At 42.9% G+C, this 15,937-nt stretch overlaps 1 protein-coding gene across 1 annotated transcript in view; it reads right to left on the reverse strand.

Moving 5' to 3' along the window:
- The window catches only part of DISC1 (DISC1 scaffold protein), a 347,726-nt gene that overhangs the window by 11,011 nt on the left and 320,778 nt on the right, over positions 1-15,937 (reverse strand). The window contains exon 12 of the mRNA XM_079901082.1: positions 3,170-3,288. Coding sequence (XP_079757208.1) covers positions 3,170-3,288 — 119 coding nt within the window. The remainder of the gene's footprint in view (positions 1-3,169; positions 3,289-15,937) is intronic.

Genomic DNA, 15,937 nt, shown 5'->3' on the forward strand with positions numbered 1-15,937 from the left:
GTGTCTTCTTCATAAAAGCGAGAGACTCCCAGCCAGTTGCCCGTGGCCTTGGTGTTAAGTCAGGATACCCAGAGGATCTGCTGGGAAACTCAACCCCACTGCTGGCGACTGCTCCACCCTCTGCTGATGCCACACTACCAGGGCCTTATCACACGAAACGGTTTCTGCAAAGCTCCGTGCCTTCCACTCGGGGAATGAACATCTGGAGTGTCCAAGGCTTGAAGCTTCTGGACACAGACACTGATGTGGACGCACAAGAATCACGTTCACTCCGCAGCTTTTGAACAGGAGGCTCTGGCGGAGACCTTAATGGAATCAGACAAAAATATTACACTTGCTGGGAAATTCTTTCCTGTTGCTGACGGCAAGCTGTTTCTTTCAACTGCACTCAGCTTTGTCTCTTTGATCAAGAATGGAAACACAAACCAGTCGGAGTGTGGCCAGAGGATTTCAGCGGCCTCTTGGAATCTCTAGATAAGTTCTCATTGGAAACGAGGGCTTTGGTTTGTGTAAGAAGCCTCCGCAGAACCTTGTAAATATGTCTTTCTAACTTAGGGCGCCGAGTTCCACTTGAAACTAAGTGCTGCTTTGTTAGAACTCAAAGATACCTTCTGTGTATTTACTGTCCATCCGTGACACAGAACGAAGCCACGGTTTCAGAGAAAAGTCTGGGTCGAAATCCGTATTGTGGTGTAGAGGCTATTTTTGCTGGGGGAATGATTTCAGTACCTAAAGCAGTGCTTCCCAACCCTGGTTTGACATGCCCCCTCTAGATCCTCACTCATCTCAGCAAGGATCAGCAAAACTCTCAATAAACGTAACTTCACTAAACAACTTTTGTTATAGCTTAATATTTTTATAGTAACTGTATGTTCCACAGAACAGGCCTGTCCAGCTCCTTACAGGCATAGCTGCCTCCTGACTGGCCGTGAAGGACCATGGGGCTTGTGGCCGGATGCTTCTGCCCCCTCATCAGAAACGACCTTGGACCAGCCACGCAATCTCCAAGCCTCAGTTTTCTCAACTATCAAGGAGGAAGAATAATCCCTGTCTACGGCAGTTTTATTAGAATTAAATGACCATATAAGTCGCTGTGTAGTTACCAATTAATTCTTTCAAGGATTTATTACAAAATGATTGAATCAACTTACCTTGAAACCTCATCTATAAACGGGATGTCTGAGCTTGTGACAGACACTGAGAATGGTTTTCTACCTAAAACCAAACACTTTACCATGTGTAAGAACTATATTAAACATATTTTCTGCATATAACCTCATTTAGCCCAAATGAAAACCTAGAGGTACATGTTATTATCTGACTTTACAGATGCTGCAAGAGGCTTTATCCACTCTCTGTGATTCCCACCGCTCCTGAATCTGGCTTGGACTGGCTGTGGGAAAACTAAAAGCATTTTTTTTAAACATCTTTATTGGAGTATAATTGCTTTACAATGGTGTGTTAGTTTCTGCTTTATAACAAAGTGAATCATTTATACATATACATATATCCCCATATCTCTTCCCTCTTGCGTCTCCCTCCCTCCGTATCCCACCCCTCTAGGTGGTCACAAAGCACCGAGCTGATCACCCTGTGCTAAAAGTATCTTATTTATACACAGCTCTGTCTCTTCTCAGCCTCTTCCCTACCACCCAACCCTGTTCAGGAGAAAACCCCATTCCCTAGACTCAAACTAACCTTCTGGAAAATTTCTAAACAAGAGACTAACACAGACCCTGACTGCAGCTCTCAGAACTGCTACCTGAGCCCACCACAAGCTGGAGGGATTTCCCACTGAGGAACAAGCCCACCTGCTAGACTGCAGCCAGGAACCGCTCTGTGTGCACTGGCCGTCTGCAGGGCTTTGCTCCCAGGTCCTCACAGCCGGTTACCTGCCCATCTGCTGGAGGCCGTGCCACCTTACGACTGCTCAATTCTGCGTGATCCATGAACGTGGAATAAACAAAAGTGCAGAACAGAAATGCTTGTACTGTTTCTTCGGCCAACTTTTTAATGAGCTTAAACACCAGTTTGTAAGGGGCAGGGAGTTACCAAAAACAGAACGTCTGCTTTAAAAAATCCACCTTGAGCCATGTGAAAATAATCACGGATTAAGTTGAAAAAATCTCCTGCTAAGTTTAACAAGCAAGGCAAAAGATTGAAGTTTGTAAGGAGGAAGGAAACGCAACATTGAATCTGTCATTAAACCGCGGATCTGAATACTTGTGATTAAGATTAATCCTTGACCATCCAAAGCTCCTTAAACATACACATACATTCACACACACACACAGACTCCCGATAAAGCATGGTAAGAACGAGGATTCTGAAGAGTAAGACAGCGACGAGAAGCAAAGTCCAAAATAGCTACACTTCTCACAAATACATCTAATGAAAGTCACACTACTGAACAGAAATGATGAATGAATAGAGAAGTACTTTCATCTAGAGGAGTGTCAGCTTACGATTAAGTAACCGAAAAGATACAGAATGGGGCTGTATATGCCTTCATACGTCTTGCACCCACCCATCTACCCTCGAAAGAACTAGGCAGGGACACACGGAACGCACGCACATTTCTACATGTGATTCAGTGCTCCACCGGCTTGCACACCTAAGCCAGGAGATTCTTGTGCATCTCGGTCACTGGCAACTGGTTTTGATAAAGGTTATTTGCAGATGTGACAGGAAATGCACTGAATCTTGTACAAAGGAGTGATCCAAAGTCCTGTTACTTGTGACACTCTCCTGCCCGTTATACGGCAGAATTGTATGGAAAAGAAAACCAAAGATGGATTTGGGTTTCTCGGTATTCAGAAGGCCCCTGGAACACTGAGGCAGGCAGACCCATAACCATCTGAGCCCCACAAACCCAGCTTCACAGCCCCTGAAACTCCATTTTTCTTTGGCCTCGTCGTGTGCTTGTCTGAACTGCACTGCTACTTTTTAGCCGTCAGGTTTAATAATCAAAAATGCTGACTTACCAAAAACTAGAGAGAAACATCGCATACTGAATAATCTCAGGGATCTGAGGTGTGTTGAACTCGAAATACCAGGAGTATCTATTTGTTTGCATCTGCTGAGGCATGGGGAAACGGTATAATTTTTTAAGACTTTCTTTTACAAAATAACCTAACAGGTGCTTAACCTGCAGGAAAAAAAAAGGATATGAATGAGATCTTCATCGTGACTGTGGATCGCAGTGTGAAGTTGATCTTCTAAGTATAATAATTTCTTGCCAATGGCTTCACATTTTTCTCCAAGTTCTGCCGAAAGGACGTAAGATTCCTGGCCAGAGAAAAAGAAAAAGATCACTCATAAACTACAGAGTTTTTCAGGGCTGTGAACACATCTGTGATTTATCCAATGGTCCACAAAGGGAAGACTCCCCTACAGAGCTGCACCAGCTCCTGCACCCCATTAGAATCATGCCGGAACCTCTGTCTCCCCTGGAGGTCGTTCTTGAGAATGACAATTTCAGGTTTTTACTGAATGATAAGCTGGGTCTACATAGCTCCACAGCTGACCTCCCTCATCCGGTCATTTCAAAGACCTATTTCCAGTACATCAACCCCTAAAGTGGATTTATCAAAGGGGAAGCCTGGGTCTTCAAGCCGCATCCACGGGCAAACTCACACTAAAATAGGAATGCTAACCAAAGAGGGACTGGGCAAGTCACGAGAGCAACTGAGCTGACCTGTGAGAACAAAGAGATGCTCCTCTAGGGGTACAGGAATCTAATAGGACACTGAACGTTGTTCGCATGCTGTCACAGTCCCTGAAAGCTAGAATATTGAGGAGACTTTAAATGCCACGAGGCGTGTGTTATAGGTACAGCTGCTGCCACTGCCAGCGTAGGTATTGATTTTCCCTCTCCCTCACCAGAGCGTAAGCCCCATAAAAGCAGGAAGAATGAATGTCAAGCCCCGTAAGAGCCCAGGCAATGATGTCTTGCTAGCTGCTGGGTCCAGAGCTCCTGGCACAGTGTCAGACACATGGTAGGCACATGGCATTCATTTGTTCCGTGAATGAGTAGCCAAGTCTGGGAGCTCCCTCCTTCTCAAGTGTTTCCCCTTCGTACTTGTATTCTACACATGAACCAGCAGAGAGCCTTCTTTATGTCACTTTCCTGTACAAAACCACCACATGGAGAACAGTATAGAGGTTCCTTTAAAAACTAAAAATAGAGTTACTGTATGATCCAGCAATCCCACTCCTGGGTACATATCTGGAGAAAACTCTTAATTCGAAAAGAAACACACACCCCTATGTTCACAGCAGCACCATTCACAATAGCCAAGACATGGAAGCAACCTAAGTGTCCATCCACAGAGGAATGGATAAAGAAGATGTGGTACATATATACAATAGAACCTTACTCAGCCATAAAAAAGAATGAAATAATGCCGTTTGCAGCTACATGGATGGACCTAGAGATGATCACACGAAGTGAAGTAAGTCAGACAGAGAAAGATAAATATCACAAGATATCACTTATATGTGGAATCTAAAATATGACACGAACTTATCTATGAAACAGAAACAGACTCACAGACATAGAAAACAAACATGGTTACCAAAGGGGAAAGGGAGGGGGAGATAAATTAGGAGTGTGCGATTAACATACACACACTACTATGTATAAAATAGATACACAACAAGGACCTACTGTATAGCACAGGGAACTATATTCAATGTCTTATAATAACCTATAATGGAAAATAATCTGAAAAAGAATATATATATGTGTGTGTGTATATCTATATCTATATCTATATATATCTGAATCACTTTGCTGCACACCTGAAACTAACACAACATTGTAAAGTAACTATATTTCAATTTAGAAAAGCCACCGCAGAGCAGAGTCGGAATCCTGCCCTCCTACAACCTGGCGCTAGGCCCACACTTCATTCCGTGCCCTCTGTTCTCTTATGTACCACCAAACCTGTGCCACCTGGAACGGACCCCACTGCCTTCCGTCACATGAGTCTTCCTTCCTGTGCCCCCTTCTCCAACTGTGTCTGAACCCCAGCGGTTCCTCCAAGGCCCCAAACAGTGCTTCCACCTGTAGCACAGATTCTGACATGCCTCAGTTTCTCACAAGTGATTGTAAACTCCCTGTGGGCAGGGCCTCAGGGTAATGCCTGGCATCTAGAGGGCCATGGATTTTTAAAAGAAAAGAATAAACAATGTCAAGAGAATAAGGAAAGAAAAGAGAGAATCTTACAATAAAGGTAAAGGAAAAAAGCAGCACTGTGCTTGGCGAGATAAGCCAGACAGAGAAAGACAAATACTGTATGATGTCACTTATATGTGGAATCTAAAAAAACTGAACTTGTGGAAACAGAGAGTAGAGCAGTGGTCACCAGCGCCTGGGGGTAGGGGAGTTGGAGAAAGGTTGTTAAGAGTATGAACTTGCAGTTAGAAGATGAATAAATTCTGGAGATCTAATGCACAGCTGAGTGATTATAGTCAACAATACTGAATTACATACTTAAAAAATGCTAAGAGGGCGTCCCTGGTGGCGCAGTGGTTGAGAGTCCGCCTGCCGATGCAGGGGACACGGGTTCGTGCCCCGGTCCGGGAAGATCCCGCATGCCGCGGAGCGGCTGGGCCCGTGAGCCATGGCCGCTGAGCCTGCGCGTCCGGAGCCTGTGCTCCGCAACGGGAGAGGCCACAACAGTGAGAGGCCCGCGTACCGCAAAAAAAAAAAAAAAAAAAATGCTAAGAGACTAGATTTTTTTTTATTGGAGTATATTTGCTTTACAGTGTTGTGTTAGTTTCTGCCACACAGTGAAGTGAATCAGCCATACGCATACACACATCCCCTCCCTCTTGGACCTCCTTCCCCCCCGCCATCCCACCCAACTAGGTCATCACAGAGCACCAAGCTGAGCTCCCTGTGCTACACAGCAGGTTCCTACTAGCTAGCTATTTTCCACATGGTAGCGTATTTATGTCAAACCTAATGTTCTCACCACAAAAAAGAAATGATAAGTATGTGTCGTGACAGAGGTATTAGCTAAAGCTACAGTGGTCATCAACTGCAATATATAAATGTATCAAATCAACACGATGTACACCTTAACTTACGCAGTGTTAGATGTCAGTTATAGCTCAATAAAAATATAATAAATAAACATGCAGCAAAAAGTGAGCTCAGAATTGAAAAGTAACCAAATGCAAAAGTAATAGTTTCCCATCTAATGGTGAAAGTCTTAGAAGGCACACTAAAAAGAATTTTGCATAGGAAAAACAATTAAGATAGATATTCAGATTAAACTGCAGAGTTACTACAAAAACTGCAATTAATGCCCAGCAAAAGCAACAAAATCCCCAGGTGTGGTGATATTTAGAAAGTCCTTAGAGGCCGTGAGTTATATAATATTATAATTGGAGTCCAAGAATAACCATTTAACCCAGATATGTGATTTAACATTCACTATACCAACTCCAGAATGCCCTAAAGTTTATATCCCAAATGGTCAACTACATCAGAAGAAAACAGCGCTGATTGGAACTACCCATAACTACCGTAAATATTGAAGAAGGCTAATAAGCTACAAAAAAATGTATGTACAAAAGAATTCTAGTGACAACAACATAAGATTTTGCAGACAAATGGACACAATTACACAAGAAGGCATGTGAAGCATACTTGAAGGTTTGTTCAGAACTGACCATAGCAGTGATGATGAGAAAACAGCAAATACATAAAAATCACATATACATATATATTTTACTGATCCTAAAAGTAGTAACATTATCATTCAAAGATGCAGAATTATGGAGTAGACAAATTACATGGAAGTTAAGACAATGGGCAATGAGTAACGCCACAGTCACGCATGAACTAAATGAGACATGAAGAAAGAGAACATCTGGAGAAAAATGATTGACAGCAGTGAAACCACAAGTCATACACGAAGGAAAAAAATACAGTGTTCGTGGGAAAATATATATGACTGAGAATACACTTAAAAGAGACAAAAAAGCATAGAAACAGAACGTGGAACCGAGGAATGTAAAACACTCTTCGATGGAATCAAATGATTCAATCCTGATCTTAAGTCTAAAACAAATAGAAATCTAAGGTGAATTAAATCCATTTAAAATATGTCTTTACATCTTCCTCCAAACACATAATCCCCACCTATTTTCCTTTTAAAATTATGTACAAATTGATAGTGATTGTATGAATTCGGGAAAGTAATTTAAGACCATGTAGCAAAACTTTAACTGTTTATACTCTATGATCCAATATTCCCCTTTCTGGAATCTATCGAAAAGAAAATTTATATATTTAAATTGAAATAATTTTTATTAATCATTTTAAATAAATATAGAAAAATGTCTATCATATATGTTAAATAATAATTTATTATTTTAGTAATGCAAAAGTAATTGCATTGAGTACAAGAAAGAGGAAATAACATAAATGTCCAACGATAAAGGGGACAGTTAAAATAGGTCCTGGTATATTCAATTTGTATTTAGCCATTAAAACCATTTTAATACAAGAATATTTAATGATGAGGAAATACTCAAACAGGCAAAGCACTAAAATATTCACAATTATTTGAAGGGGCAGCATGATAGCACATTTTTCTTTTCTTTTCTATACGTTGTTGTATTTTCCATATCTGAAAAATAATAAAGAAAAAAGTTACTAAGAACACTAACTCAAGCCATAATGGAAAAGTATGGAAGAAATACAACTGAATATTTTTAAAAAACAATTTTGAAGATTAAAAAGCACAAGACATAGAAAACAAACCTCTGGTTACCAAAGGAGAAGGGGGGATAAATTAGGAGTATGCAATTAACAGATACAAACTACTCTACATAAAACAGATAACCAACAAGGACCTACTGTAGAGCACAGGGAACTCTGCTGAATATCTTATAATAACCTATAATGGAAAATGTTTTATATATAACTGAATCATTTTGCTGTATACCTGAAACTAACACAACACTGTAAATCAACTCTACCTCAACAAAAAAATAAAGACTAAAAAGCGCAAAGAGGCGGAAGGAAACAAACTCCGCGAGATCAAGGTTCTCTGACAGTAACAGAAGATCTGCTTGGCATTCTCTCGTAGGGCTGCTCCTCCAGGTTACAGAATCCCCATCAAGTTCCTGCACAAACCACTACGGACAGATCCTGATCCTGTATTGAAAGGATACCGAGTGTGACCTGGGTGAGTATTATTTGAGTGGTTTATGGCTTTACCATAATGCTCTCACAGGGAATCTTGGGAATGACATTAGTTTAAGACCTAAACTGAGAAGTGACAGCCGATGAGAGGGCAGATTTACATATTTTATCAATCTGATGAAAAATTCCACTCCATCCAAAGAAATCCCATCTGTCCACAGAGGGCAGGACTGGACCAGAGTCACGAGCATCAGGCGGACAAAGTTGTAGAGGTCCTGCCTGTGAACCCTACCCTGGAGTGGCCAGGGAGAGCTTCATTGTCATTTCCATGCTGTGCCCAGGCATGACGGAGTGTGTGTCCAGCCACAGCAGTATGGCCTTCAGAACCTTTCCTCTCTGCTGTCAAGAGACAGTTTATTACTTCTCCCCCTTGAACATGGCTGGGCCTTTAAGGATCCTCTGATGAAAAGAACACGGTAGAGGTGACATGCCTGACTTCCAAGGCTAGATCGTAATAGTTGATATGTCTCTCAGATCACTTGCCCTGGAACCCAGTCTCCATGTTGTGAGGAAGCCCAAGGAAGCCCAAGTCACCTGGACAGGCCAGGTGTAGGCATCTGGTTGAGAGCCCCAACTAAGGACCCAGCCAACAGCCACGTACGGGAGGAACTGAGCCTTCAGACAATTCCAGGCTCCACCTTCAAGCTATCCAGCGAACACTCAGACATTACGGGGCAGACAGCCCTCCCCACGGATTCATGCCTATAATAAATGTTTTTTTTAAGTCACTGAGTTGGGGGTGATTTGTTATGCAGCCATAGTAGCTAAAACAGCAGGATACATGGGTATACCCCACACAGGAGCCTGCCTGGATGGACAGGACCTTTGCAAACGCTAGCAGGAAGTACTCCCTCACCAGTCCCTAGACCAACCGGATCTTGAAGTTCACTAAAGTGCTAATGCTCTGATTTGTCTCGGGGTGGGCAGCCAGCTGAGAACTGTGGCTATGAGGCCAAGAAGTGCGAGAAAGAGATTTCAATGGCTGGCCACCGCTGTTGGTCACTGGTCCCCAGATCCCTGGCTCCTGGTCGAATGTGCAGGAGCAGATTCTGAACACCATATTTGCTTACCATGTAACCAAGGGGACCTTGCTTCCTTCTAGCTTTTAGGAAAATGACTCTTTAGTGGACACGGCACAGCAAAATGCTTCCATCACAAGAGGCAGAAGGGTAAGACACGAGTGAATTCCTGTCTTGGGATCTCACACCCCCCTTGGGGGCACACTCACTGCCTGGGATGAAGGACGAAATCGCCGCCCTATTTAAATGATTGCATCCTCCTGGGAATATGAGTCTCTCTCTCTCTCTCTCTCTCTCTCTCTCTCTCTCTCTGTGTGTGTGTGTGTGTGTGTGTGCGCGCGCGCTACAGTCACCCGGGATGGCAGGTCTCTTCAGGAAGCATAAAGCCTGTTACCACTGGTTTCTCTCTTGCTGTGAGAACACTTTTCTCAAGTGTGTCCTTTTAAGCCAGTGGGTTTTAGGCTCACTCTGCAGAGAACCCCCTGGCAGGAAAGCAGGGGCTTTACTGTCAATTCTACCCCAGTCTCTCATTTTATCCATATTATTTGTCTAAGCCAGAGTGGAAAGTTAAAAATAAAAAGGGAAATAGGAGCTACTGAAGGGCTTTTGTTTGCGTGTTTAACAGAAAGGAAACTTCTTTTCAAAAAACTTGTCCTTCAATAGATCTTCAGAAACAGCGGCATTTCTCTTTAAGCCAAAATAATGAACTGTAAGTCAGGTGCACTGCTCTGGAGGCCCCAGCTTGGGATGTAACTGCAAGAAAGCGGAGCCCCTCATTTTCGCTCCCACCTGTTTCCCAGGTCGTCAAATGCCAGCATTTACAAAGGGCCACCTCAGTCAGGGCTGCTAAGAATGTCACGAGCCCGCCCCGGAACACCTTCACACCTAGAAGCAGAGGGAATTGGAGCTGGCGGGGGGCTAGGAACCTCAGCCCCATCTAGTTGAGTTCCCCCTTATACACACATTGAAGGCGTCTCCAAGAGTCCTGTGACTTGCTGAAGGTCACACAAGGGGACAGTGGTGGGTTGGGGTCCAAGATGCAGGTCTCCCCACATCTAGCCAGCTCTTTCTTCTGGATCTGACTTAGGGGGGGAAACACAGAAAGGGATCTGCGTTGGGCTGGCCCAGGGTGGGAATGAGGGGGCTACAAAGTGATGACAGAAAGAAATCAGAGAAGCAAACGGCGCCTGAAGATGTCTCTTCTCCTCCCTTTCCTCCCTCAGAACTCTGCAAAGTCTGCTCTGATTCCCAGAAGGCTCACCCTCACCCAGTTAGGTGGTCTCTCCACGACTTGGATACACATCACCTAGAAGTGGCGATTATGGTAACCAGGACAACGTGGGATGCAGTGATGAGCGAGGGGCCTTTGGTTCCCATGCCCATGAAACACAAGGCTGGAAGCAGAAGACAGCAGGGGAGTGTCACTTGGGAAGGACGTGAGTTTCTTCTTTCTGAATAAGAATATGACAGCTTTGACTGCCCATCGTTCGCATTGCCTTGCTAGATTCCCAATGAACATTCTCTGAACCACATCCAGTAGCTCTTCATGCACGCGGTTCTTCTCAGCGTGAAATTGGTAACGTTTGCTTTCACTTTATTATTTAATTAAATGTGGCAAAAAAAAAAAAAAAACCCCTACATCACTACCTGACGGATACTCGAAAATTAAAATATCACCCACTACAAAGTCATTGGTATTCCTAGCTGAAATGGAGTTTTGTAGGATTTGCAAGACTGAATGGACAAAGTACAGGTTGTTCGGCATTTCAAAGTGGCTTTGAAAACCCTCCAGTCATTCGTCCCATCAGGCAGTCTTTTCAGCCATTCAGATTATTATTTTTTCTTTCTATACATCCATTCCATCGTTTAGCCCTAGGAGTAACTATTTTCCCCGTGCGCCAGAATGAAAGAAGCAGTACCGGGAAAAAGGCCTCTTAATGCGCCTGTCTTCCCTCCTCGGCCCGGCTAAGCTCCCTCTCGCTTCCCTCCAGGCAGGTTTCTGGATCCCTGAATCTCCTACCACCTCAACTCTGGGCTAGGAGTGTTCCTCCAGCACCACGAACAGAACTTCTTCCGCACGTATATACCTGCCTGTCTCCCCAGCTACACGGTAGCAGAATGCGGTCCTGCCATCCCTGGAGCTCCAGTGCCACCTGCCTGGTTCTCAAAAGATGCTCAGGACACATTTGTCAAAGCAAGGAACGGAGAATTCTTTTTCGCCACGTCTCGAGGAAGCGATGCTGTTTCTCAGCCTGCCTTAGCCAAGGCCGCCTCTCACCAAGTGTGAAGAGCCTGGCAGAGACAGTAAGACCTCTCTGAACAGCTCCTTTCTCTGGAGGCAGCCAAGAGCAGCCTCGCCTGGGATAATTCCTTGCCTCTAGGGCAGCCGGCAGGTCCCAGGCGCCTGCCCCAGCCCTTCCGCACAAACACGCCTTTTATCGGCCTCAGGAAGAGCCCTAAATCTTCCATACCGTCCCTTCACACATGTCTGATTTGGTAGCCCTAACTCGGTCAGACAATATTTCAAAGAGAATTTGCTTAAATCACCTCATGTTCAGAACCCGTAGACTTTTGAGCATTTGGGCAGAAATTTTCAGCTGTGTTGAATTAGACCTGATGTCAAATTTCTGTCCTGCTCACCAAACTCGGGAAGCGTGATTTAAAAGAGAAAATAGGATTTCCTTTGTTGGGCAGGATTTTCTCATTAAAATGACTTTCTAAAAACATTTATCTAGAAAAGTCTATACTCAGATCCAAAAATGCATTCAGTTGCTACCCTGAGCAGATGCCTGCACACACTGGTGAAAACCACAGTCACAGACTCTGGGGCCAGGCTCAGCAAGGAGTTTTTTACTTAGTGATTTTCCCATAAACAAGACTAGGCCCTTGCCTATGAAATTTGGAAAATATCAACATTGAAAGTTTTAAAACTGGAGGACATATTGAAGCTCCCTACCAAGGGTAGGGAATATATTATATTATAATAATAATTGTTTTGATAAGAACGAGTATCTGGTGAAAACATCTCACCTAGTTACATCCAGAGTGATAAGGAAATTATATAATTTTTTTTTCCCGAATAGAAAATGTATTTGGAACAGAAACTGTTTGGGTTAAACTGCTAGTCAGGCAGGTACTGCTGTAGCTACCAACTTTACTTATGAAAGGCTACCACACCTAACAAAGCAACACTTTCAGAAATGTTATTCGTCAGCGGTGACCTGCCACACATTTGAGCAGACTGCCTCCACCTTGGGTTAAGTCATTGCATCAAGAACACTGAAGTGGCTCGTGTTTTAAAATGTTGTCAAAAGTAGTTCTAAAGGCAGAGGCAGTACGATGTCTGGAATGACATGAAGTAGTAGAATGAGAAAAGCCTGATAACTGAAGTAAGAAGTCTTGCTATGATTTAAAAATTAATCTGAGGAAATCAACAAGTACCCTTCGGGTCTATATATCATGTGGGAAATGCACTGTGCTGGGTGCTGTGCTTAAGGAACCCGTCAGTACAGACGAATGGATAAACAAGATGTGGTACATACATACAATGGAGTATTACTCAGCCATGAAAAAGAATGAAATAAGGCCATTTGCAGCAACATGGATGGACCTAGAGACTGTCACACTAAGTAAAGTCAGATAGAGAAAGACAAATACCATGTGATATCACTTATATGTGGAATCTAAAAAAATGATACAAATGAACTTATTTACAAGACAGAAACAGACTCACAGACATAGAGAAAAAACTTATAGTTATCAAAGGGGAAGGAGGGGAGGACGGATAAATTATGAGTTTGGGATTAACATATATACACTACTATATAAAGCGAGAGAGAGGCATGGACATATATACACTACCAAACATAAGGTAGATAGCTAGTGGGAAGCAGCCGCATAGCACAGGGAGATCAGCTCGGTGCTTTGTGACCGCCTGGAGGGGTGGGATAGGGAGGGTGGGAGGGAGGGAGACGCAAGAGGGAAGAGGTACGGGAACATATGTATATGTATAACTGATTCTCTTTGTTATAAAGCAGAAACTAACACACCATTGTAAAGCAATTATACCCCAATAAAGATGTTAAAAAAATAAATAAAATAAAATAAAATAGATAAACAACAAGGACCTACTGTATAGCACAGGGAACTCTACTCAATATCTTATAATAACCTATAATGGAAAAGAATCTGAAAAAATATATATATATATAACTGAATCACTGCGTTGTATACCTGAAACATTGTAAATCACCTATTCTTCAATTTAAAAAAAAAAGAAAAAAAAGAACTTGTCAATAGTTCCCATGCTTGCCAGGACCCATGTTCCCATGCTTCCCTGTGGTGTAAGGGAAGGTCCCCACCTTGGACATCCCACTCTGTGTCCAACTACCCTGCTCGGATCCTTATTTTCCTTGGTCGTGTAATAAGGAATCAGCAATAGTTGCCTATCCCTAAAAATGTCTAATTCCTGCAATGAAATTCACAGGCTACGTCATAAAGAAAGGACAGGTGACAGAGCAGTCTGCATTTACAGACTGCTGAGCCACAGAAATACTTAAGTTTAAAAGTCAATTAAAATCCCTGCATGCGCACATACGTCCTTACCCACCAAAGACGCGGCTTGAGCCTCGAGATGTTTGTTCTGTGGTTAAGGTTCATTCCCTCTCCTATAGCTTGAGGTAAACCAGATGTGGTTACCACCATCCGTGAGCTTAGCTGATGCATTGAAGCATTTCCTTAGCTCGCTATTAAAATCACAGCCTTAAATATGTTTCTCTGGGCTGTTTTCCAAAATATTTGCTTGGCAAATACATTCCAGAAATGTTATATGGTTTTCCCTTTTTTTAATTGCCCACATAAAGAATATTTACCTCAAACTCCTGTCCAATACCACAAAGGATATCTTTCACATCTATTTGAAATAGCTTTTGTAAGTATGTGTGTTTTCACATAAATGCTGAGTTCTGCAGTCATAATGTAATGCCAATAAGACACTAACGGTACATCATTACTACTCCATATAATACAAGTATTCATCCAACTATTCAAATTATATGGTTACACCCTCAGTAAGTGGGTATTTTTTTTAAAGGCATCCAGATGTTGTCAGTGGTAAGGAAAGCATCTGAAATATTTAGATGTCTTTAGATCAGAACGAGCAATGAATTGTCTTCAAGTATCTGCACGCTTATTACAAAGAAAAGTTCTGAAGCATTAACAGAACCAAGGATATGGATGAAAGAAGAAATGGCCTGATAATTCATGTATGCTCATCGGCCTGTGGTTTCTAGTTCACGTGAAGGGCGAGCTTCAGAAAGCTGTATTTCCTATTCCATGATCACGTGAGAGAATTTGGTCTGCTTCCGTTTTACACTAATGTTGTGTAAGGCCAAACTCTGTTAGAATCTTCGGAGGAAAAATCTATTTGTAAATGAGATTCACAGCATCAGCAAATACCTAAACAGTCTCTATTTAGCACAAGGGTTCGGATTCTGGGGATAGTGACATCAAACCCTAAGACCTTTTTGTATGAGGAAATGAAGACAGAACACCTTTGGGGGCACTGCATTTCAGGGGATGTGCCCTGCCAACGGCCTGTTGCTCAGAAATACTGAACTACAAGGAGGACAGAATCAAATACCAACTTTCATCTGTGTTCATCTTAGATTAAAATTTTTTTGAATTTCTAAATGCTTTTTGTGAACTATGCAACTATGAGATGACTAGAATGACTGCTTTTAACAGACTGTTAGTTCACTTTCCAGAAAAGCCTGCATTAAACATCTCTCAGCTACTCAAAGGAAAACACTGCATATTCGTTAGACCAGCCGCCTGTGCTGTAAGTACCATAACTCAATCCTCACCAGCCAGCCGGTGACCAGCCTCTATCCACCCCTCAGTGTTCATCAACGAGTGACAAGGAATTTCCAAGGTGAAGGAGGCTCCGAGGGCCCTGAGGCTGTCTTCTTCAGAAGCACAGAACTATTTTTAATTAGTGGAAGAAGTCACAGTTAGGCCCTGGAGCAATGAAAGTGGTTTCGTAATTTTCCAAAAGCAGGGAAAGCAGCGGATCCGAGGCACCCATTTAGTCTCCTTGGGCAGAAGGCTGGCAAGCTAACATTAATTAACTGAGAGAACCGGCATGAACCAGTTAACTGAAGGCCCAGAAGCCTCTTCTTCCCACCTGCCAGGTGTCCTGGGCTCTGCTCCTCCGCCCCCCCCCCCATCAAAGGCAGGGGCCAAGGCCAGGGCCGGGACGTAGCCTGTGAGCCTGCCAACTTCCGATCCTATTGGTGGAGCTGTTTCTAAACCTACTGATGCCCAGTTGCACTTAAATTAATTACATAATTAAAATAAATACTATGTAAAGCAATGAAATGTTAGTGGGAAAAGAAGGGGAGTTCTTGTCTCTACATAAACCAAGTTGAAAACCTTGGGAAAACTCAACAATATTTAAGAGAGGGAGAGAGAGGGGGAAACTGAGGACTGTTTTGCAAGTGTTCTTGAAATTTCCAGTCCTCTTTAAAGAAATGCAAACTGGTAGTTGTAGATGGTGCATTATTGGTGAGGGTTCTGCAAGAATGGCCACGGGAAAAGCCATTCAGGAAGACCTATACAAACAAAAAGCCTTGGTCTTATAGCAAACTTAAAAAAAAAAAGAGTTTAAAATGCACATGTATCATTTTTTATGATT

This window comes from Stenella coeruleoalba (genome assembly GCF_951394435.1).
Source record: "Stenella coeruleoalba genome assembly, chromosome: 16".
Lineage (NCBI taxonomy): Eukaryota > Metazoa > Chordata > Mammalia > Artiodactyla > Delphinidae > Stenella > Stenella coeruleoalba.